Source organism: Eumetopias jubatus, unplaced genomic scaffold, assembly GCF_037043125.1.
Source record: "Eumetopias jubatus isolate StellerSeaLion01/CBP00866 unplaced genomic scaffold, mEumJub1_p1.0 scaffold_1, whole genome shotgun sequence".
NCBI lineage: Eukaryota > Metazoa > Chordata > Mammalia > Carnivora > Otariidae > Eumetopias > Eumetopias jubatus.
Genome location: NW_028274807.1, coordinates 161,398,382 through 161,423,832, shown reverse-complemented (window position 1 = coordinate 161,423,832; position 25,451 = coordinate 161,398,382). Strand labels below are relative to the sequence as shown.

The 25,451-nt window shown below is 41.7% G+C and overlaps 1 protein-coding gene across 7 annotated transcripts; it reads right to left on the bottom strand.

Moving 5' to 3' along the window:
* Window positions 1-12,692: 12,692 nt before the first annotated feature.
* On the bottom strand, window positions 12,693-23,741 carry CNBP (CCHC-type zinc finger nucleic acid binding protein). 7 transcript variants are annotated; one of them, XM_088027022.1, is made up of 5 exons: window positions 23,588-23,741; window positions 15,236-15,355; window positions 15,029-15,119; window positions 14,644-14,847; window positions 12,693-13,693 (listed from the first exon to the last, which is right to left on the bottom strand). In XM_088027022.1, exons 2-5 carry the CDS (start codon window positions 15,339-15,341, stop codon window positions 13,576-13,578), a joined length of 519 nt encoding a protein of 172 aa, XP_087883148.1. In that variant the 5' UTR covers window positions 15,342-15,355; window positions 23,588-23,741; the 3' UTR covers window positions 12,693-13,575. The 7 variants fall into 7 exon arrangements, with proteins under 7 accessions (XP_087883148.1, XP_087883141.1, XP_087883154.1 ...); XM_088027015.1 differs by having other exon boundaries at window positions 15,218-15,355; window positions 23,588-23,740; XM_088027028.1 differs by having other exon boundaries at window positions 15,239-15,355; window positions 23,588-23,740.
* Between the last annotated feature and the right edge of the window lie 1,710 nt (window positions 23,742-25,451).

Genomic DNA, 25,451 nt, shown 5'->3' with positions numbered 1-25,451 from the left:
AGCTAGGTTAAGCTAAACAATCCATCCCATCTCCCTACAAATATTGATTGGTGGGCTTAAGACCCAGGCTGACCCAGAGTGAGCCTCCGGACTTGACTTGCAATGCTGGGAGGATGTCAGAACAAATGTAATACCAGAAGCCGCTGTCAGCCACTTTAGGACTCCAAGACAAGACTCAGTATTTGGTGACATCAATGAGTTGCTGAATGAGGCCTTGCCTCAAGCCCTCTGCTTGGTCTTCAGTTATATAGACCAATAAACTCTCTTCAGTGTTGAAACCACTAAGAGTCAGACTTACCAGTACTTAAAACTAAGAGCATCCTGATTATACCATTCACCTTGCCACAGTCTGCTAAGGTCCTTCCTTTCTCTGTGCACACTGATCCTGTCTTTGCCCATACTGTTTCTTCTGCCGGCAGCACCCTTCCTCCATTCTGCTACCCAACTAGTTCCCCTGTTTATGCCTCCTTCTCATTTGAGACAATTTAGACAGGCTTAAATGACTTAACCTCTGTGTTTAATTTCTAGTCTGTGAAATTGTCATAACAGTATTTACCTATTTTCATTTTTCCTCATTCATGAAATTGGGACATTTGCTTTACAGAGCTATTGTTAAAAGAGGCAAATATATATAAGGTGCTCAGAACAGATCTATGTAAAGTTCTCAATTATTTCAAAACCAAAGACGCCATGATCTGCAGTCACATCTATTATGTGGCCTTACCCAAGCCTATGTAGTTAGCTGAGCCGGGCTTGGGGGCTTTGTAAAAGCTTTGTTGGCTTTAATTTTTTTCCCCCTAGGATTTTATTTATTTATTTGTGTGAGAGAGAGAACAAGCAGGGGGAGGGGCAGCGGTTAAGGGAGAAGCAGGCCCCCGCTGAGCAGGGAGCCTGATGCAGGGCTCAGTCCTAGGACCCTGAGATCATGACCTGAGCGGAAGGCAGACACTTAACCAAATGAGGGACCCAGGCGTTCCTCTGTTGGCTTTTAAATCACCAAATTTAAGATTTCCAGGCCTTACCCCCCTGGAATTCTATCTTTTTTTTTTAAGATTTTATTTATTTTTTTGACAGAGAGAGACACAGCGAGAGAGGGAACACAAGCAGGGGGAGTGGGAGAGGGAGAAGCAGGCTTCCTGCCAAGCAGGGAGCCCGATGCGGGGCTCTATCCCAGGACCCCAGGATCACGACTGAGCCACCCAGGCGCCCCCCTATCTTGTTTCTTTTATCTCCACCCCATGGGTCTGGCTCCTGAGATTCGATAGCCAAATGAGTAAAGAAACAGACAATAGCGCTGCACTGCCTTTTCTTGTATGCCAACAGCCCCAACTTAAGCTGTGCTTCTTAGCCACCATGTAAATTTGAATAGCCTTTTGTACTGCTAAGATTTTCTGTACTTACGTTCCAGTATCAATCATATATCTTATTTATCTACGCATCCATAATTGTGACCTATCATTAGATCACATTACTAATCTACATAACAACTGTAATCTGACCAGCGGGCTGAATTTGGCCTACATGGTTGTTTTGACTTCCATCCTGTTTTAAGAATTGGAAAATCTGGGGCACCTGGGTGGCTCAGATGGTTGGGCGTGTGCCTCTGGCTCAGGTCATGATCTCAGGGTCCTAAGATTGAGCCCTGCATCGGGCTCCCTGCTCAGTCCAGAGCCTGCTTATCCCTCTCTCTCTGCCATTCCCCCCACTTGTGCTCGCTGGCTCTCTGTCAAATAACATAAATAAAATCTTCAAAAAATAGTAACTGGAAAATCTCACACAGAAATCCTGATATGAGGCAACACTGAACCCACATTCCTGTACAGTAACTGTCAATACAGTTGAAAAACCCTGGGGCACCTGGGTGGCTGAGTCAGTTAAGCATCCAGCGCTTGATTTCAGGGTCATGAGTTCAAGTCCCTCATTGGGCTCCATGCTGGGTGTGGCGCCTACTTAAAAAAAAATGCAAGTGAAACATCCTAATGTTAGATCAGTACATGTTAAAATGTAGAAGTGGTTTTGGAACAGGGCAATGGACAGAGGCTGGAAGAATTATGGGGATGATACCTAGAATGCCTTCTACAAATCGTTAATACAAACGTGGATATTAACAACTCTGTTAGTGAGGACTCAGAAAGAAGTGAAGATCTCAACAGAAAATCTGTATCTTAGAGAATACATAAATAGAAACATGGACATCGAAAGCACTGCTGGTGAGGGCTCAGAAGGAATTGGGGAATGTTATCAGAAACTGGAAGAAAGGGGAATCCTTATATGGTAGAAACATAGCTGAGTTGTATCCTACACTTATGTGGAAGGTGGAATTTGTATACAACAAACTTAGATATTTAGCTCAGGGAGTTTTTTGGGTTTTTTTCTTTTTTTTTTTAAGATTTTATTTATTTATTCATGAAAGACAGAGATAGGCAGAGGGAGAAGCAGGCTCCCAAGGAACAGGGAGCCCGACGAGGGACTCGATCCCAGGACCCTGGGATCATGACCTGAGCCGAAGGCAGACGCTTAACCATCTGAGTCTTATTTTTGATGCTTATAGTAAAATGCAAGAGCAAAGAGATAACCTCGGGAAGTACTGTTAAAACAGAACCTGAACTTGATCATTTGAGAAAATCTTAGCCTATGCACACTGCAAAAGATGCTAAAATTAGGAGATTCACTGGGATGTGCTCTGGAGAAAAAGCTAAGGGTGTGGTTGAACCACCTTTTTCTAATGCCTCAGAATGATCAAAAGGTCAGAATATTCATCCACAGAGCTAGGGTAAGAGATTAGGTGTGTGACTCATGAATCCTTTCAACCATTGCAGCAGAACCCAGGACAGAGATAGAATTATCCAGGAAAAGTTCTGTGGAGGAGCCTCTTGTCTAATGAAGTGAATTCCCATGACAAATACAGAAGACCCACAAGGCAGAGAATTTTACACCCGCAGGAAGACTGCCAGCTTGGACTCTGAAGGACAGAAAAAGAACAAAATGAAAGAAGTCTGTCACATTCCCAAAATTTTTTTATTTTTTTTAAAGATTTTATTTATTTATTTGACAGAGAGAGACACAGCAAGAGAGGGAACACAAGCAGGGGGAGTGGGAGAGGGAGAAGCAGGCTTCCCGCTGAGCAGGGAGCCCGATGTGGGGCTCAATCCCAGGACCCTGGGATCATGACCTGAGCTGAAGGCAGACACTTAACGACTGAGCCAGCCAGGCGCCCCCCAAAATTTTATGAGCAGGAAACAACCTGATAAAACTACTCAGCTATATTGGGACGCTTGGGTGGCTCAGTTGATTAAGCATCTGCCTTCCGCTCAGGTCACGATCTCAAGGGTCCTGGGATGGAGTCCAGAATTGGGTTCCTTGCTCAGCTGGGAGCCTGCTTCTCCCTCTGCCTGCAGCTGCCCCTGCTTGTGCACACGTGCTCTCTCTCTCTGACAAAGTCTTTGGAAAAAAAATACAAAAAACCCGGCTATAAACAAGTGCTACCCTTCATGAAAAAGGGAGGGTTAGGGGTGCCTGGGTGGCTCAGTCAGTTAAGCATCTGCCTTTGGCTTGGGTACTGACCCCAGGGTCCCGGGATCGAGCCCCATATTGGGCTCCCTGCTCAGCAGGGAGTCTGCTTCTCCCTCTCCCTCTGCTGCTCCCCCTGCTTCTGCTCATTCTCTCAAAAAAAAAAAAAAAAAAGATTGAAAGAAAGAAAAAAGGATGGCTCCTGGGAAGTCAGCTTGAGCCCGGAGAATATCCTCAGGTATTAAAACCTGATACTGTTTGCCCAGCTAGATTTTTATTTTTTTTAAAGATTTATTTATTTGAGAGAGAGCACGCAAGTGAAGCGAGCACAAGCAGATTGAGCCCCACCTCAGGCTCCCTGCTCAGCACGGGGTCTGCTTGAGATTCTTTCTCTCCCTCTCCTTCTGGCCCTGCCCCCATCCTCTAATAAGTAAGTAAAATCTTAAAAAAAAAAAAAGGCATTTGTAAAAGCCCATGAGTTCATAATTTTGCTAAGAAAAGTTAAAAGTGTACAAAAACTAGTTGCAAAGATATGAACATGAAGGAGTTCTGCTAAGGGAACTTGTTACACATAAAGTACTTACTAGGGGCGCCTGGGTGGCTCAGTTGGTTAAGCAACTGCCTTCGGCTCAGGTCATGATCCTGGAGTCCCGGATCGAGTCCCGCATCGGGCTCCCTGCTCAGCAGTGAGTCTGCTTCTCCCTCGGACCCTCCCCCCTCTCATGCTCTATCTCATTCTCTCTCTCAAATAAATAAATAAAATCTTAAAAAAAAAGTACTTACTATATAGATGTATTCTTATATGTGTACTTTTCACCTGTGAAGAATTGAATAAAATGTTGAATTAAAATTTTTCTGCCTTTGTGATTTTCTAATCATACACCTTCCTAATGATTTTAATTTTTTTAAAGTTTAACCTGTACACCCAAATAAAACCAGCTAAACAATCCAGAAAATTTATAAACTATGCAAAGAACAGAAAGGTCTGATCAACTACTGTGGCCTAATAAAAAAAAATATTGCAAGAACACTTTGTTTCTGGAAAAAAGCATCCAAACGTTTTTAAATGTGCTTCAAAGATAGGGATTGGGAGACCTATTCCCTAACGACCATCCTAGGAGTAACTGTTACAAAAGAAAATTCAATCTTACTTGCAGCATCTCAGATTTTAATCACCTTTGGGCTTCTGTGTCCTAATCTAAGGTTAACCACAGCCCAAAATACCAGAAACTCCCATGCTGATAACCTGAGATGAGATGGCATCCTTTTTCTCTTGGGTCTGAGAGTGTTTACATTCAAGAACAAGTATAAAAATGTAATATGGTAGAATTATAAAATCCTGGGGCACCTGGCTGGCTCAATCGAAGGAGTATGCGACTCTTGATCTCAGGGTCATGAGTTCGAGCCCCATGTTGGGTGTACAGGTTACTTAAACTTTAAAAAAATTAAAATCATTAGGAAGATGTATGATTAGAAAATCACAAAGGCAGAAAAAAAATTTTAAAGTTATTAGCAAAACTTTAAACCATTATATCTGTAGTGTTTCTGTTTCAAATTTTCAAAGCCAGATTACATTCCTAATCAAAGTTGAAATTTAGAACAAATTTGTAATCAAGATCAAAATGCCTAAGAAAAACTGATTTTCAAAGTGTTCCTCAGGTTTAACAGAGTATGCATTACACAAGTTTAAAATAGTAGACTGCTCCTCCATGCACCAAAGCATTAGAGAATCTCTCAGTTAAGAGGAGCCAAGTAGCTGTTGTCCCCAGAGGGACATGGGCTCTTCTCCAGTTCTCTATAGCACCACCTCCTCCATTTCCCAGCTGACCAGCTTCATTCATATTACCATCTGCTGCCTTCCAAAGGCTCTGGAGTTAGTGGCATGCATTAAAGGTGTCCGTGAACTGGTTCAACCAGGCCTTATTTCAGACTTGCCAAACATACTGAGAGGTATTCCTCTCAGGTGGCATACAATCTGGTGGCACTGTAAGAAGTTTGCATAAAAACAGTAAGTACCATTTATTATTCCAGTAAGTGGTAGGCCCTTTACGAATAACGTCTCAGTAATCCATCACAGTGATCCAGCAAAATACAAGGTGTTTTGTTTTTTTTTCCCCACTTTACAAATGAGGAAACTGGAGCTTAGAGCTACTTGCTATTTCAAATATAAGCTAAAAACTGGCTTGGAGCAGAGATTCCAGTGAATTCTGACACCACAAGCCTATATTGGTTGCATGATGCTACAGTCCCAAAACTGGGCAAGGCCCTGCAGCTAAAATCAGATTTTCGAGGCCCAGGCACTGCAGCACCAAAAGACCTTGCGTGAGAAAGTGCAAGATCACTTGGCCAGCATTTAGAAGTCACACACATTCATTCCTGGTATCTTCTATCCTGGGCTTGCGTTTTTAAGGATTTGAGGTCCTTTCACTAATTGTTCATGACTGAAGTATTGGTAGAGATCTGTTTATCATCCATGGCTGCTAAAACCATGTGGTGCAAGGCTGATGGAAGACTTTATAATCGAAAACACTGAAATCACCTGAGCCTACTAATCAAGCCTAGTATCACCAGAAGGCAATCTGACATTATGTACCTCCTGATGTGATGTAACAGGAAGTACACAGCACCCTCTATGATGTATCTAGCCTAAAAAAAAAAAAAATCAAAATACAATCAAGCTTCTAGACCTGACTACCACTAAACTCTGGGAGATAAAACCATATGAAACAATACTACAAGGATACAATCAGCCAAATGCAGGTCATTAGGAATTCTTCAATTTGTTTTTTCCAAAAAGGATAGGCAACTTACAGATTTAAGAGACATTACCAAATGCTATGTATATGGAGCATTTGGATCCTGACCCAACAAGAAAAAATTAAAATGAAATCAAATGGAAATCTGGGTTTCCTCCATACATTACCATTTATCATTTTGTAAATATTTCAATTCCAAGGCATTTTTTGGTCTGATTCAGAAACCTGTTAATGAAGCAATTTTGTAGAAAGTCAATATAAACATGGCAGCTAAGATAATTGTGATAGAATTCTGAAATTTGGCACAAAAACCACTAAACTGAATTGACTTTCTCTTCCATTCACAATAGAGAATCAGCAAAGGTTTGGAAAGTCAATGACAAGTTTTTGCTTCTCTTTTAGCCCTCAGCTATACAGTTAAAAATTAAAAAACAAAAATCTTGCCTCTAAAATTTTTGTCCTACTCAGAAAAAAAAATCTGTGACTATAAGCTCTGACCTCTTGCCTTATCAATTCAGGTTCGCTGTGTGGAAACAGACAAGCAAATAGCCAGAGCTTGAAGAGAGAGTGTCATCTCATCTGTGTTACACCATAATTTGCACAAATATAGTTTCTAACTTTTCCAAATTAAAAATACCACCTGGAAGCACTGAATGAACTCCCATTCCTCTAAGGAGCTTTATACCTAAATCAGCTCCTAAGAGCTCCAATATATAAGATTGCCTCATAAATGGTAGGTGTGTCAACTAAGCATCAAACATCAAGTACATGTGCCTATTGCATGCATCTTTGTGGCCTGATCCAGGAAGTATAAATGTAGTAGGCAGAAGAACTGGAGTTCCCCATTCTTCCAGGGAACTGTTCCCCCTATTCCATCCCACTTGCATCTACTTTAAGTTGAAGTCCCATTGTGATAACTCCTCTACAATGACTTTCATTATTGGGGGCACAAGAGGGCATGCTAACTGCAACTAAGAATATTTGAAATGAACCTAAGGGCAAAGGATGGTTACTCTGTGAAGGCAAAGCAATGCAGTAGCCACACTTAGGAAAGAAGTCCATCTCAGTCAAGTGGAAAAACTCACTGAATAATGACCTGTCTGCCACCAAATTTTTTTTGCCTAAGTTTGGTCACTTAGCAATGTTCTCTGGGGAGACAAGAGTAGTCAGGTTCTAGGCCCTGGCTGGTGGGCCATGCTGCAAAGTAACCTAAATTAAAACTTCAATACTGAAAACCAAGAACCACAATAGCAGGGAGAAAAAAGACCAGGAAGGATCAAGACAAAAATGCACCCACACTACTCAACAGAATTGCGTTGATCTCCTCAGGCCCATTTAGGAAAGGATGTTTTTACAAGTGAAAGAAAGCAAAGCAGTCAGTCAAAAAAGGCTTGTTATTTTTAAGAAAACATTACCACCGTCCTTGCATTCGGGTATGTACCAGCTACCTTTGGAGGTAAAATACTGTAGCTTGCTATCAAAACATTTACTAAAAGATTACAGATAGCAGCTAAGTTCCTTGTAAAGGTTTGTTGTGGGGTTGAAAATGGACAGATGTGAAGCAGTTATGTGTCATGAATGTTCTTTCCATTCTAAAGCAAGCAAGCAAGGATAATTACACACAAACCAATGTAATTAAGAGCATAAGCACAGGACTATATTCTCAAATTCCAACTGCACCACCGGGGCTATGACCTTGGTTACTTACACCAATGGTTTTCAATCCAGTGGTACCTGAGAATCATCTGGAAGCTTTTAAAATACTGATAGCTCAGAAACCGCCTAGACAAATTAGAGCCAAATGCCTGCATGTCTAATTCTAGAGGTTACTAGCTCCCAGCCATGAGGCTGTTGCTAAGATTCACACTTCTCCACTGCTTACTCCCTCTTCACATCAAGCACACAAGACTCACAACAGTAGCCCCCAATACTTCAAGTTACATACGGGAAATGCAATGTCTAATGCTTACTATGACATACCAGAGTCCACCACAAAAAACATACCCCAAATCTTTTAAAGAATTTTCAGTATCATGGAGGTTTAACTTAGACTATCACAACAAATACTAATACAAATTAAGGCAAACACATCCAAAATAGAAAGTAAGAGACAGATGGTAAAAGACAAATATGCACTAAAAACTTAATTCCTCCAAAATCTCGAGGTTTTACCTCTGGCACTTTAACTAGACAAGGTTACAAGTGCACCTGTACCAGAAAGCATAATCTAAATGTTTTCTGGAAGCCAGCTACCCCAAAGCCCTATGCTACATCATCAAAACCATGTGCAATTTTTCGTACATTGCAGTACAGTGCGGCAGTGGACTCCTAAAAGTAAAACCAGTGTCACTCCATTAACGCCATCACTGTGACTTTTCATTGCAGTACAGCACATTGGTTGTGTAGGGAATAGAATTCTTATCTGCTGTAGGGAAAGGAAAGAATCTTTTGTCTTTAAAGTGTCAAAGCAGGTGCACCTGGGTGGCTCCGTCAGTTAATTAAGCATCTGACTCTTCATTTCGGCTCAGGTCATGATCTGGGGCTTTGTGCTCAGCGGGGAGTCTGCTTGAGATTCTCTGCCCCCCCACTCTCTCTCTAAAATCTTCAAAATAGTTTCAAAGATACTGAAATTAACATTAAAAATTTTTTAATTTTTTGACAGAGAGAGAGACAGCAAGAGAGGGAACACAAGCAGGAGGGGTGGGAGAGGGAGAAGCAGGCTTCCCGCCGAGCAGGGAGCCCGATGCGGGGCTCGATCCCAGGACCCTGGGATCATGACCTGAGCCGAAGGCAGACGCTTAAAGACTGAGCCACCCAGGCACCTGAAATTAACATTTTTTTAAAGATTTTTTTAAAATTTATTTAACAGAGATAGAGTAAGAACACAAGTAGGCAGAGTGGCAGACAGAGGGAGAGGGAGCAGCAGGCTCTCCGCCGAGCAGGGAGCCCAATGCAGGGCTCGATCCCAGGACCCTGGGAACATGACCTGAGCCGAAGGCAGCCGCTTAACCGACTGAGCCACTCAGGCGCCCCTGAAATTAACATTTTAAAATATTACTTAATAGGGGTACTGTTGATCTTGGGGTCCTGAGTTTAAGCCCTGCATTGGGCTCCCTGCTCAGCAGGGAGTCTGCCTCTTCCCCTAGCTCATGTTCTCATGCACTCTCTCAAATAAAATCTTTATTAAAAAAAAAAACTAAATAATGTAGCTTTGCTATGCATACCTAAGTTAGATGGAACATTTTTTTTTTGAGAGCCCATGCATGAGCAGGGGGGTGGGGGTGGGGCAGGGCACAGGGAGAGGGAGAGAATCTTTTTTTTTTAAAATATTTTATTATTTATTTGACATAGAGAGAGAGAGAGACAGAGTGAGCACAAGCAGGGGGAGTGGCAGGCAGAGGCAGAGGGAGAAGCAGGCTCCCCACAGAGAAGGGGGAGCCCGATGCGGGACTCGATCCCGGGACTCCAGGATCATGACCTGAGCCGAAGGCAGTGGCTTAACCAACTGAGCCACCCAGGCGCCCGAGAGGGAGAGAATCTTAAGCAGGCTCCACACCCAGTGTAGAGCAGGACCCAGTGTGGAGCAGGACACAGGGCTTGATCTCCCGACCCTGAGAACATGACCTATTTCTTTTTTAAATCTAAGCTCCAAAGCCCAATGTGGGGCTTGAACTCAGGACCCAGGATCAACAGTTGCATGCTCTACTGAGCCAGCCAGGCACCCTCAGAATGTATGGATTCTTCTTTTGACTACTCTATTAAATTCTTCAAAATAAGTTTGTAGGCAAGAGCTCCATCTGATCCACTCCATTTCGGTCATGTTGAAGCAGCTTCAAGAGGCTGAGGAGAAACAGCTATTCTAGAAGTATGCAAAAAGGCAGCAAAACTGAACAGGGATGCAAAGATGAAAATGTTAGACAATGCAAAATTCACTGTACCACCTCCATTTATCTTTCCATCATCTCCTCGATCCTGCAGAGATAGAAATCTCAGCAAACCTTACAGCACAGGGGGATTGGTTTCTTACCCAAAAGCGGAGCGGCTAAACCCCAAACCAACCTCACATTTGACAGAACCATTCACCTATCAAGGCAATGCTTACTATCTGGAAAAAGGTTTTTAAAAAAGTTGCTCAAGGGGACACCTGGGTGGCTCATTTGGTTAAGCGCCTGCCTTCGGCTCAGGTCATGATCCTGGAGTCCCTGAATGGAGTCCCACATCGGGCTCCTCGCTCAGCAGGGGGCCTGCTTATCCCTCTGACCCTCTCCCCTCATGCTGTTTCTCTCTAGCTCTCAAATAAAAAGTTGCTTAAGGGCGCCTGGGTGGCTCAGTCGTTGGGCGTCTGCCTTCAGCTCGGGTCATGATCCTGGGGTCCTGGGATCGAGCCCCACATCGGGCTGCCTGCTCAGCAGGAAGCCTGCTTCTCCCTCTCCCACTCCCCCTGCTTGCATTCCCTCTCTTGCTGGGTCTTTCTCTGTCAAATAAATAACATCTTAAAAAAAAATTGCTTAAAACCAAGTCTTACAGGGCTCCTGGGTGGCTCAGTTGGTTGGGTGTCAAACTCCTGGTTTCAGCTTGGGCCATGTTCTCATCTCAGGGTCCTGAGATTAAGCCCAGTGTCAGGCTCCACGTTCAGTGGGAGTCTGAGGATTCTTTCCCTCTGTCCCCCTCCAATAAATAAAATAATCTTGAAAAAGTCTTACAACAAATCCTTAATTGCTACAGGAACTGCTCATTGGCTCTCAGCAATTAGCTTGGATTCCCTAGAATACACATATTTTCACATTGTACTTGCTCAGTCATCAAGGTCAATGTGACTAAATGCAACCTTATGAAAGAACACTTATGTAGCCTGTGAATAGGCCCTCAGTTATGTGTATCAAAGGCCTTGAAACAAAAGGCTGCTAGGTACTACAAATGCAGCACAAAGAACAGTTGTGTGAAGCAAAGCAGTTCTAAATATCTCACTTGCTAGGTTTTCCAACTTGAGGCTAGAAACCTTGGGGGAAAATAACCCCATGTGTACCACCCCCAAACCGGAATCTACATTTAGCAGTAATGCCTTTGAAAATAGGTCTTCCCTTATGCTTTTACTTGCAATAGAAGCAAAAATTATCAAGACATTTAACATGCGGGGCACCTGGGTGGCTCAGTCATTAAGCATTTGCCTTGGGCTCAAGTCATGATCCCAGGGTCCTGGGATCAAGCCCCATCAGGCTCCCTGCTCCGCAGGAAGCCTGCTTCTCCCTCTCCCACTCCCCCCCGTTTGTGTTCCACTCTCTCGCTGTGTCTCTGTCAAATAAATAAGATCTTTAAAAAACAAAAAAAAAGACATTTAACATGCTTAGTTAACATCTGATATGTATCATTTGCTCAATACAAGTATCAAAGGAAAAAGAAACTTGTTTGCTTGTGTTCAGGAGTTAAAGGACCTACATGTCAGGGCTCCGTATTTTTCTGCCTGCTTTTGACTATTAATTAGACAAAGTAGGAATTGGCCAGGCAACAACATCTTAATCCTGCAATGGTATAGATCACAAATTGACCAGACTACCTGAGGATGAAAAACTCACAATATAGATCCAATGTGAAGAATCACATGGCATTGTGAAGGGAAAAAAAGAAACTAAGCTGGGAAAGCACAAGCCACTAAGTATAGTATAGCTGGGGGGGGGGGGGGGATGGGGACAAAAAGAGGACATAGGGTGGGAGGGATACTTGAGTAAGTTCTAGACTCTAGGTAGCTGTCATTTTTCAAGCAACTTAAGCTTCCACTAACTCATGTATAAAGTAAATTCGTTCATTAAACCAAATGATTTTCGGGCGCCTGGGTGGCTCAGTTGGTTAGGCGACTGCCTTCGGCTCAGGTCATGATCCCGGAGTCCTGGGATCGAGTCCTGCATCGGGCTCCCTGCTCGGCGGGGAGTCTGCTCCTCCCTCTGACCCTCTTCCCTCTCGTGCTCTCTATCTCTCATTCTCTCTCTCTCAAATAAATAAATAAAACTTTAAAAAAAAAAAAAAAACCAAATGATTTTCTAAGGTCCATCTCAACTCTAGAACAAATCCTAGAAAAACAAGGAAATCAACCATTTCAGAGCCTTGTGAAGCCTAGAAAAAATAGTAAATGCTAAAATATAAACAATGGCATTAAAACTATCAAGAATGAACATAGAGCTAAAGGGCAGCATTACAATGGGTTACAAAAAGAATTTTTTATATCCCTGCAAAACAGGACACCAAAGGATCTAAAGCTCATGCTTCCTTGTAAGAGCTAATTTTCATTACTGAAGACATGACTGAGTTAGTACACAAAGAAAAGTCCAAACTGTCAGCTTTTAGTCCTCCACATTCCCCTCTTTAATATGGCATTTTGCACTATATACATTAATGAAAATTTGAAACAAACAGAAAGAACTTTAGTCAAACTCCCCTTCCTCCTCCAGCTTTATTGGATAGTTTAAAATTACATTTCTATTTTCTAGGACTTCAGTTGCTTTTTCCATCTGACTTTTAAAAACTGATTACAGCAAATGAAACACAGTTGTCTAAGTGATATAGTATACAAAAATAACATCTTGATTTCTGTGAAAATGCATTTCTCTGCAATTCCTGAATAACTCCAAATTATGCTAACTCTGAGCATAGATGTTTACTCTGGGTTTTAGATTTAGTCTTTGAAAAAAATGTGTTCTAAACCTTTGCCATCACCTTATGTATATCCAGCATCAACGCTGTGATGAAGTTGTTCCTGTTTAGGCCTTTATCCCGTTTTTTTCTCGCACAGCCATTAACACACGTTTGTCTTTTTATTTTGTTTACTCCCACTCAACTGTATGTTCTATGTAGGGCCTGATACAGATGTTACTTGATGTTATTTAATAGCTACTGAGGTCAGACAATCCAAGGCCATCATTATGCTAAAATTAAAGTTATTTATGGAAGCTCATAAATACTTCCAGAATTGGTTTTACCTCCTACATGGGAACATATCCAAGAAACCCAGAACGGGCTTACTGGTCTGACTCAACTCTTCCCATTCCTCAATCCCTATTCACCAGTGGCGCGGAAAGGGGGTTCTTTAACAAAGCATTATACATAACACCTCTACCAAACTAAACATAAACTTTTTTTTTTTGTAGTTAAATGCAGAAAGTCGATTTTTTTCCACCCCTTTCCTCCTTTTACACGGCAAGTAAAGCTCACTGGCCTGGGAGTAGCCTCTATCTGCCAACCTTTGGCCAGTGAAGAGGATTCAGAGAAAATAATACAACCATCAATCAGAAAAAGGAGGGGCGACAAAGGAAAATAATTAAGCTGTGGCTTCAATCGTGCATTCCCGTGCAAGGTGCCCTGACTCGCCACAGCGGTAACAGTTGACTTCACTTGTCTTGCTGCAGTTGATGGCTACGTGACCAGTTTCACCACACCTTTAAAAAAAAAAAAAAAGTTTTCACAATGTGCTCAGAAAACGCAAAACTGTACTGAAGCAATAGTAACTGGAACAAAAAGCAATTAGCAAATGAAGCAATGCATTTTTTCCCAAGAGTCTCATTAACCCCTAAACTAAAAGCAGGAAGGAGAAATTAGATAACAAAGTACTCAATTATGCAGTCTAAGCCATAAAATTAAAATTTTCACCATGAGATCCACCAAAAACTCCGAAACACCAAAAACAGAGGCACCTGGGTGACTCAATTGGTTAAGTGGCTCTTATATTTCCGCCCAGGTCATGATCTCACGGTAACGAGATGGAGCCCCATGGCCCACTCTGTGCTGGGCGTGGAGCCTGCTTGCGATTATCTCCCCACCCCCCCCAAAATGCTAAAAAGGACATTGGCCAAGATGTACCTTTTTCTTAAGTTTTATTTATCTCTACACCCAGCGTGGGGACATGATTTTGAGTCCCACACTGGGTGGGTGCCCCAAGATGTACCTTTATACAAATTAATCCCTAAGATTTCACTGGTAAGTACTTACCAAAACTTAAAAGTTTTGTACCTTAAATATGTACATTTTATTGTATGTCTCATCCACAGACAAAGATTTCTGGTTGCAAGACAGAAGATTTGTGTATCGGAATAATCGTTTTCTACAATGCCTCTGAAAACTCCAAATTACAGCATAACATTGTTTTTAAAACATTAAAAATTCCAAGTTGTGTAAGTTGTCCAACTGCCATAAGCTACAAGCCATGATGGCAGAATAGTGACTAATATACAGACAGGCCGCTGGTTATATATGCTGAAAATCAGTATCAACTGGTCACAGCCAACCTTCACTAATGTACTGGTCCACAAGGCCCTTCCATTTATACCCAACTCACCTCTAAAATAATCTCTGCCATAAGCCTTCCTCCAGCAACACCATAACAACTTACCTATAGCACTTCACTTTGGTGCAGTCTTTTTGAATGTGTCCAAATTCTCCACAAGAATAGCACTTCTGCTCATCCGCATGGTCACAGTCACGAGCCAGATGGCCTGGTTTGCCACAGTTGTAGCAGCATTGCTCTCGCTCTCTCTTGGGCTCCTTGCAGTCCTTGGCAATGTGGCCACCTCTACCGCAGTTATAGCAGGCTTCAACAATAAGGAAAAGAAGCAGACCAAGACTATAAAACCTTTACAAACACTGCTATGTTTTAAGCCATACAATACAAAACCTCAAAGGTAAAATGTCTTTTCTAGTGTTATGTGCAGCAGTTGTACATGCTCACCTCTCCAAATTCTAGAAGGGTATGAAAAGGAAGTGTTAAATACTTACCATCCTCTTGAAGATCACAATCCTTGGCAAGATGACCAGACTCACCACAGCGATAACAGATGTCTGGAAGAGATGAGGAAACAAACTGGAAACCTATTTTGGGTAAAAACAAAAAGAATTTGGCTAATTAGACCGGTCTTGATACTAATAAATACTGAAGTGCTTCAAATTTTTTTATTCGACAAAAATACCTCTATCCGAGGTAAAACCACCTCTGCCACGGCTTCTCATTCCACGACCACGGCCTCCACCAGTAGGGCATTCCCGGGCCCAATGGCCAGATCGTCCACACTTGAAACACTCATTGCTGCTCATGGCTGCAGTCAGATCTTCAAAATATTAAAAATGACATTGTTAAACTACTTGAAATTACTTTTAGCTTATATTGTCCTTTGAGTGTATTTTTGGATAATTATTCTGGGGGAAGAAGCCAGCATATACACTGGTTAGGCATTAAATACCTATTAAGAAATATATTAAAAGTGAAAAACTAACACGTATTTTGACATAATTTCTGATTTTTAAAACCATTAAGATTATGAATATATGGATTAATACAAATGTTAATTCAGTTATTAAAGGGGTGATGGAATTTAGAGGGATAGTATCAATGCACATCCATTATTAGAAATGTAACACCTCATTCAAGGTCTAATTTAATGGGCACATTTTCATGGTTATAAGCCAGTAAACTTTATTTTGGGCAAATGGAAGTTATTTAATGGTCATAAAATCAGAATAGTTCAAAACAAGAGCTGTGGTATGTACTTTGAGAGTAAGGAGTAGGTAAAGAAAAACTATTTCTCTCTGTAACTTTAGCATCTAACAGTGCCTAGTTGTACTGCAGCACTTGTCTGCGGACTCTTTAGAGCAAACATGTTAGAAGAAATGCAGTATATCAATTTTCTCTAGAGGATACAGCATGCTAAAATTATTAGAAAAACAACAAAAGGGTACACCAAAAAGCATCTAAAGCACCGGGACCATTTCTTCTTTTATTCTCTTCTTTCTAAGTTTTCCTGTAGTTTTACATTTAAAACAAGGATACTTGGAATTTCACAACAGATTCCTTTTTGGGTATTATTTATAAAAGGGGGGCAAAACTCCCACTAAAGCAAATGAATTTTATACTTCTTATGTAACAATCTAAAAATAAACAGGGACTATTCCTGGAATAGAATGTAATGTTGCAGAAGAAACTCCTAGGAAAGTGGTTTTTAAAAAACAACCTATCTTGGAACAATGTAGTAACTTTTACATTTCCACACTTCCACATCTGAATATTTTTACCCTTATTTCCAGTGTCAAGCCATGGTACACCAAATTTTTTAACTACCCTCTCAAAGCCACAAGCACCATGATCTAGCAAAACGTATTGTTTCAACTATGACTAGTTAGTGGAATCATCTAAACCAACCACAGCACCAAAACTCAAGTGACAGTGAAATGGCAAAGTCCCCCCTCCCTGCCATCCTTTCAGTAACTGGTTCACTGCTAAGTTATAGAGAATCCAATAACTAAAAATTAAGCTAAAGTTAAGTTTCAAAGGTTTCCATTGTCAAATATTCAAAAGAACTCAATACTTATCTCAAGTCTCTGCTATCAGATTCATGGTAAGTTTTCAAAGGGATCTTTCCATCAATTCTTGCAACTTGCCATATAAACACATTACCAAAAAAGGGGGTGGGGGAAGGACAGGTGGGGACCTGCATGGGATACTTAAGAGTTGGTGGTTTCAGGGGTCCCTGAATGGCTCAGTCAGTTAGGCATCCAACTCGTGATTTTGGCCTAGGTTATGATCTCATGGGTCCTGGGATCAAGCCCAGCATCCAGCTCCAAACTCTACAGTAGAGTCTGCTTAAGATTATCTCCACTCTCCCTCAAATAAGTAAATCTTAAAAAAAAAAAAAAAAGTTAGTGGTTTCAGATGCATAATGCACATTTCTAGTCAGAAGAAAACAGCCAGTAAAGATTAAAAATGTATTTTTGCAAAATATTAGATTTGCTTTTACTGGTATTAGCCTTTTTAAGTCATGTAAAGTACTCGTTTTCACCAGAGAAGTTAGGATAGAAAATAAAAAGATTAGAGAAGAGGGCTGCTTATGGTACCGTGTCCTCCCCTCTAACCTCATTTTCATTTTGCATCTTCTCCAGTTTATAGCCAGACCAATTTAAGCACATTTAACTTTTGCTGTCAATGAGTTCTCTGCACTGAAATGATCACTTCCTTTACAAGGTAATACAGGCAATTTGACAAGTCCTGAGTAGTTTTCATTTAATATTTAAACAAGAGGGGCTGCTCCTGGGTGGCTCAGTCAGTTGATCATCCGACTCTTGATTTTGGCTCAGGTCATGATCTCAGGGTTATGAGAGCGAGCCCTGTGTCAGGCTGCACATTCAGCAGGGAATCTACTGGAGGTTCTCTCGCCCCCCTCTGCCCCTCCCCCCTGCTTGTGCCCATGCTCTCTCTCAAAATCTTTTATAGAAATTATATATTATCTGTAAGTACAAACAAGATAACATCTTTTAGAAAACATCATAATCCTATATATTCAATATGCATTTCTAAAGCTAGTTTCAGACAATCACCCCTTTAGACTGATGCTTTAAAAGAACATGGTTTACTTCGTAATAAAGTACAAAGGAAATGTGTTATAATGAATCATCATGTTTATCAGTGGGATAAAGTCAGCAGGTAAAATTTTAGGTTTACTTTCACCATAGAAATAGGAGTTTAAAAAACTACTCAAGTACTGATTAATCTACGTGTACATTTTCATTAATTGTTTTCTTGTCTTTTCTCTATTCATGGGACCCAGATCCAAAATGAAAAGAACAAGAAATGATAGGAAAAGTACTTCTGGAAAGACAATTAGTTAAAATAACATTAAAGGATTAAACACTACACTCTACTTCTTCCCACCCTAATTCCTGACTGAAATTTGGTTAGAATGTGATCATTTCTGTATGAACCACAAATTTAGGGAAAGCAGTATTTCTCCATTTAGACAGTAATTAATTCTACAAAACAAATATGCAACTTTATAGTTAACTAGTTTTAGATATTTGCTTTGCCATCAACAAATTTCAGTCTCACATAACTTTATTTACTGGAGTAAATTAATGTTAAAAAAAAATACTAAATCTTAAAGGGAAAAGAAACATGTCATTTACATCCCAAAGACCCATCATCAGGAGGCCACATACTTTTAAAAAGATCTTCCCAGTGGGCTTTGTGTATGCAATCTGCCCTTCTCCCCCTTTGGCCAAGACAATCAATTAGCTGTTCTACATTTTCAGAGTCCCCTGTGATAGATTTGTCTCATAACATTAAACCAACCGATTCCCACTATGTTTTAGAGACCTGCCACTTATCCTAGAAGCAGGTCCCCATCCTAATATTCATCTTATATGCAAATGTATTTAGTTATAAAGTCTTTTAGAAAACTATATGCTATTCCCTATGAAAAGGAGAGGGAGTAAGGTAACACAGCTGAGATTTATGGTTCTGTGGTTCTCACTGCCTATGATCTCCTGGCTGAAATTTTGCTGCACCATCCTGCCTCTGCCCCTGTCCACCTGTCATAACCTTTTCCAACCTTCACCCGCCAACTCAAATGCCAACTCTTATTTATAAAAGAATCTGACCACATCTCCCAACCTGGAACTCTCCTTCCTAGTAAAACCCACAGTACTTTATTAGTATCTGTCTGATAACACTACCATATTGACTTTTACCATATTCCTTGAGGACATAGACCAAGTAATTCACCTTTCAATCATCACAACACTCCCATATAATTATGCTTTTAGTAGCAGTTATACTCAGTATTTTAACTGCTTGGGGTTAAGGGACAATTATAATCATTTGCTGAATGAAACGAACTGTTTCTTGTACAGACCCAACCCAATCTAACCAAGTACTAACACCTAAATACTTGCTATCACAAGAGTTACTGCACCATTAATTTAAAGTAACAACGTAGGGGTGCCTGGGTGGCTCAGTGAATTGGGCATCTGCCTTCAGCTCAGGTCATGATCTCAAGAGTCCTGGGATTGAACCATGAGTTGGGCTCCCTGCTCAGTGGGTAGTCTGCTTCTCCCTCTCCCTTTGCCCTTCCTGCCCCAGTTTGTGTGCTCTATCATAAACTCTTAAAAAAAAAAGTTAACAATGTATTTTTAAATTATGTACTCATTAAGGATGTACTATCACTCTAAATTTAAGAATGATAATTTCGGATTATCTAATAAAATCCTATTACTCCTAGAATTCACAATCAACTAGACCTCTAATATTTTATAGAATGCTATAAAACATTATCTACTAATAAAGACAAGACAAAATGCTGTATTTTCACTGTTGCCAGGCAGAAGGAGAGCATATATTTTCTTCCTTTTGCTGCTAAAAATCATTGCTTGTATCTACACTGATATCGTCACACAGTAAAGATTTGGGGACTCTAACAGGTAAGCCTGGGTTAACCACTTAACCACCTGCTGTGTTACCTCAGACACTTGAGGTCTGTCCCTATCAGGAAAAGATAAAACTGGTCTGTGATGAGAATTGTTACCAGGTGTCTTGCCCTTAACAGGTGCTCAACTCAAAAAACTTTGGTTTATATCCTTAGTCTTTCTCCTCTCCCCAATTAAGTTAGATTGCTTACAGGTGGATTAGAACTCCGTGCAATGCCTACAGAGCAGGCTTAGAATAGGGCAAATTCTGCTTACTCAAGTTTCCCATCTCAAAGTCTACTTCCTGAATGGAATGAAGAGGTAAGAAAAATGGGTAAATGCCAAACAACTTCACATTTCCAACAACCGAAATCAGTTATCTGTTTCTATTTCAGTTTTTGTGTATCAAATTTTCATGACACAAACCACTTAAAGAAATGTTAGGAGCACAGGGCATGCCAGGCAGCAGTAAGGCAGTCAAGATATCGCCTGAAAAGATAGAAAATTCACTGAGAGGCCATTTATAATTAAGAGGTCCAATTATTTTATACTCACCTAGGCTTAACTTCTGGAATTGAAACCAAAACATTACTGGTTATACTAACTTGTCTTCATCAATGTAATTGTTCCACATTTTTGATTCTAAGAACAAGGCCACTAAACTACTTAAATCTTAACAAGACATCATCAAGACTAACAATGTGAGTTCCAGTGAATAAGACCCTAACTCTGGCTATAAATCTATTTAACGTAAGTAGTGACAGGCAAACGGGGGGGCAACAAAGTTTGATGTGGATCTGGCTATCTTTATTGTTTTACATGGTTTTCCTAACATAGCTCTGTGTGTGTGTATTCACATTTACTGTATCTCTAGTTATTTCCCTCAAGTTTAGGGTTACCCTGACTCATCCATATTGCTGACCTAACTATAACCAGGCCACAGGGTCGCTTTGGCCCCCCCATGAATGTACTCACTCATCATATTTTTTTTTTAAAGATTTTATTTATTTACTTGACAGAGAGACAGAGAGGGAACACAAGCAGGGGGAGTGGGAGAGGGAGAAGCAGGCTTCTAGCCGAGCAGAGAGCCCAACGTGGGGCTCGATCCCAGGATCGTGGGATCATGACCTGTGCCGAAGGCAGACGCTTAACGACTGAGCCACCCAGGCGCCCCCTCACCATCATTATACTCTTAATAAATCAGTTTAGTGTTCCAACATGGTACTGAAACACTTCAGACTATTGTTAAATAAATAAACGACAGACAGCAGGGAAGGAAGCAAGTTACACTGTACATTACCTGCATTCTGACCAGAATAAAGGAGACCAGAGTGTAATACTGGGAGCGATTCTGGGTTCTTACCCTGGTTCCTGCCCTAATTACCCCCGAAGGGTTTTAGGTTTTAATAACTAAGTATCTACTATGACCCAAAGACTAATAAACATATTACCTGTAATCCTTACAACCCTGCAAGTTATGTATTCTTGTTCCCATTTTACTGATAAGGAGACTGAAAATCTGAGCCCATGTAAAACAAGTTACTTTGTAATGACAAAAGTACTTGTTCTCTTTAGATAAACAGAAACTAGAACTGATCCTTTTAAAAATCCACAGCCATATATAAATTTATTCACAGTATACCATCACACAGCTTTCCTGAATTTTAAGCCAAGACAGATTTTCTTAACCTTCTTTGTGGTAGAATTTAGAGTGTCACCACAGATCCAAAGACTGGCAACTGATTTCACTAGTTAACAGCCTCATTTGTAATTATGGAGCCACTTCAGGTGATCACTATACTACACTCTCATACTACTGATTAATACATTCTATCCTACTTACAACTTGCATTTCGGTGGCCACAAGCTCTCACTTTATTATCCCAGCAGTTTTTTACAACATGAAAATGGCTGTAAATTCCAGTAAACTCCAGTTTACTGGAATTCTCAAACGCATAGCCTTACTGCAGCAGCAACTGACACTGCCAGAATCGGAGTTCTATTACGTGAGACAGTAGGGAAAGAGCATTCTCCACATAGCAGGCCAGGATGCCTTGGCATCAGTCTTCTGGCTCTCCACTTACTGTCAAAAGGGCTAGGAAGAGGAAAGCCAACAATTTTTTAAAACTCTCACTCCTGCAAGAAAAAAAAAAACTCTCTTGTGGTCAAATGCTTAGCCAAGAGACGATTCCAATTAGTCAAATTATGGTTCTACTGCTTTTAAGCACCAATTTGGTAGCTTCCCATGTATGCAGATCTTATTAGATTTTTTTATAAAAGGCAAAAATAATCCAAAAAGTCATAAAACCACCTACAAAACCCATTTATAATACCTTAAAGAAGAGATCACTCTGCCTGTTCTAGTTCAAATGCTAGTGTAACAAATGCCCTTTGGTCTTCCACTGATTTGGCTCAAAATATTTTACAGACTCCACATTTGTTTCAAACACATCATCTCTCATCAGTATGAAAGTGTGGACCTTTAGGTTGCTAAGACTTACCCAAGTTTTCTAATGTGACATATGCGGGTAAGTACACAAACATATACTGTTAGCTTTAAAAAAAAAAAACTGTTGCCAAGAGCTGCGATTTGGAAAAAATTTTAAGTCCTTATTTCAGCCCTTGGGAATCTAATATTCTTTTTATATTCCAGTACAGACAGCTCCTTGTAGACAAGAATCAGGCTGAACAAGCTAAACAGCATGTACCTATGTACGTGGCATTTGTAGAGGTTTGATTAAACCATGATCAGAGTAATTTTTAAGCATTTGAAAATGACTGCTTCGCAGAAGGGGGGTGGAAAAAAGCCTAAGAGGTAGGAATTTCATCTCATACATCTTTTAAAAACCCTCAGAACATATATACAATTTATAGTGCTTGAGCAAGAGTAACAAAGTTGCTATCTTAATTTAAGGTAACTTGTCCATTCAGAAATTAACTAGTTATGTTTTTCTCAAAAATTGGGTCAAACAATAGGAAAGGAAGAAAACCTTAAAAAAAAAAAAACTTGTTTAACTTGGGGTATGATGAGGATATAAATTAATCCAGACTCTTGGCTTCTTACCTTCTCTGTGGGTCTTTCTGGATAATGACTGAAACACACTATCCCAAGTCACAGATGACTACTGAGCAATATTTTCTTTTTCTAAGACCTCCAAGACCAGATGTAGTCACTTCCTTTGGAAGTGCCCTGTGGCTGAGGCCATGTGGTTAACATGTGGCAACAAGCATACGCCTTACCCATAATAAAATCAACACCCAAACCCAAATGTGGGCAATTACGTCGTCCCAAAATAGGTTTTCACATTTGGAATATCTAGATGGGGGCTGGCTCATTAACTTTCACGTCTCATTTTAAAATTAAATTGTATTTAATTAATCCATGAAACGACTGGATTTCGTTGATTCACGGAAAGCGAGACCTATCTGCCCCTTTTCGAACTGCAATGTTAAAAGAAGTAACTTAGCATCTGAACCACGATAAAAATTCAAGAATCGGGAAGCTATCAAGTACGGAAGAGTACGAATTTCGGAGATTCTCTGGCCTTCTGGCGGAGTATCCCACCACTCTAAACCCAAGCGCGCCTTCAGTGGCCCTTTTCTAAGCCCATCAGAACCCTTGGCACATGGCCCGCCAGGCCCACTACCCCAGCACATGGCCTGCATAAATACTCAAACCCATCCCCCCCAACCGCACCAGGGTCCTTTCCCCACCACAGCCTCCTTCCAAAGAGTTCCCGCCAAATCGACCCTCCGTCCCGCATTCCGCGACCCTCGAAGTCTCAGGGCCTCAGTCCCAAGGGCCCGGGCCTCCTTTGCTGTTAAGGCTATGGCCTGGGGTGCGGCCTTGGCTATGGAAAAGGCCCCGAGGGGCGGCGACCCAGCTTCCCAAGACGGAAAGAAGGGCGGCAGGGTGGCCCGACTGCGGCAGGCCGGAAACCTGGACTTGAGGCAACGGTGGCAGCCCAGTTTCCCGCCTGACGCAGCAGCAGCGCAGGCCAGAGTGCGGCCGCCATCGCCGCCTCACCGCTCCCAACCTCTCCGTCCGCCTCGGCCAGGGCCCGCACCGCGGCTTCCCACCAACCCCAGGCCCCGCTCTAGGACCTCACCTTCGGCGTCTGAGCGGGCCCGCAGCGGCGAAGACTCAGACGCAGGCCCGGGAAAGGCGGCTCACAAGGTAGCGGCTGTTTATTTTCAGGGTCCTTGCCTGCGCCACACGCGGGTCTGCACACGGCCCCACACACGCCGCTGCGCACGGCTCTCCTCCGCCTCGCCCACGCGGCCAATCAGCACGCGGAGTTCCGCCGTCCAATCAGAGCCGCCCCCGAGGAGGGCCGCCCTGCTTGAGCGCTGCGCGGGGTGGGGTGGGCCTCTACCTCCGCGCGCCGCGGCCTTTCCCAGCGTGCCCCGCGCGTGGCCTTTCCCGCCCGGAACCCCCAGCCCCAATCTTTCTCCGGCCCTTTCCGCTTATTCCAGGCCCCCCCCACCCGGGGGAAATTTGGGTGCCCCGCCCTTGGTGATATCTGGCGGCAGCCGGCGAAGAGGGATACCAGAGGGCGGGTCTCAGTGAAGTGGCGGTGATTAGCGTGGGATCAGGGAAAATTCCTGTCACTTTTGGGGCTCAGAAAAAAGCGTCTGCTCCGAGACCTCTGGTTCGGACTGACTTTCCGAGCTAGGACACGTTTCCTAAAACACACATCTCAGTTTAGGGAAAAGTCGCGGCTGCCAAGTGACAGAAGTTGCTGTGGCTGTGGGTCGGAGGCCCTAAGTTTTGTTTTGGTTTTTGTGTGAGCGTAGGCAGAACCTAGAACTCCCTGGTGCTGACACCTCTTAACAGATAAACCACCACCAAAAACCCCCTATCAGCCCCTTCACAAAATGTGTCCGATGAGGGAAAGGGACCTGCCCTGCGGAGGGTGTGAAGATGGCGAAGGAATGGCCCTGAGACTTCTCTGCCTCACAACACACCTTGTGACCCTTCAGCACATTGAAGAGTCACATTCCCTGCGACTTAAGGGGGTAGCACGGCGTGCCAGGAGAGCCATCTGGCCTGGGCTATCATGTTCAGGAATGGCCTTTAGCTGAGAATTGGTATCTTCTCCAAAGATATGGGTATGTAGCCATAGATACTATTTCAGGATGAAAACAATTGTTGAATATGAACTAAAATTTTTAAGAATTGTGTGTACCATCTTGAAACCACTTTTGTTGGAAACAGAAAAAAAATAGAAGCACCCCTCAGTCTCTTGAGCTCTAAAAGCCCTGAAATTACTACAGTCTCCTACTAAGCTTAATATGCTCCTCAAGGTTAGTATGCAGCCCAAGCTGTTGGCTGGTATAGCCCAGAAATTTACTTTTCATTCCTTTAATGATCAGCTTACTTGAAATTAATTGTACAGATCCATTAAGATGTTAAAACTGTGATAAACAGTCCTTGTTTGTAGCATTAATTAGGTGGGTAGCTGTGAAGATTTTAGGTGTCCTTTGTCCTTGGTCTCATCTCATTGAATCCTCCCAGTCCCCAGGCTGTATGACTTCTAAAATCATGTTCATGGGAAGGCACAGTGGTTAAGAGCACAGGTGTTGAGAATCAGGCATTAAACCTGGATTCAAACCACTAGTGCTTACTTAATCATTGTAGTGCATTTAGCAGGTTGTGCTCAACATAGTGCTCAATGAAGGGCAGCAATTTTCAGTTATCAAAGAGTGAACTATTTCAAGGGCCAATAATTTTTTAAAGTTTTTTTAACCAAGAAAATTAAAGTAAAAATATTTTAAAATTCAGCATGAAAGGGTCCCACTTCCAATAAGATTGAATTCCCTAGCAGTTTATGTGTTGAGTTATATAACACAGAGTTACAAATAATAAAACTTTTGTGCTTATATAGTTTTATTACCAAGAAGCTTACATAGCTTTATAGATTTCCCCTTCCTAACTGATTAATCTTTATAATATCTCCAGCTAAGGTAGTA

Excerpts from the sequence above, each read along its gene's own strand:
- CNBP (XM_088027015.1), bottom strand. The coding sequence starts at position 15,341 with ATGAGCAGCAATGAGTGTTTCAAGTGTGGACGATCTGGCCATTGGGCC. Across the intron at positions 14,848-15,028 it reads GATTGTGATCTTCAAGAGGA|TGAAGCCTGCTATAACTGCG; the intron begins TGGTAAGTATTT and ends TTTCCTTATTGT. Across the intron at positions 13,694-14,643 it reads ACCAAAGTGAAGTGCTATAG|GTGTGGTGAAACTGGTCACG; the intron begins GTAAGTTGTTAT and ends TTTTTTTTAAAG.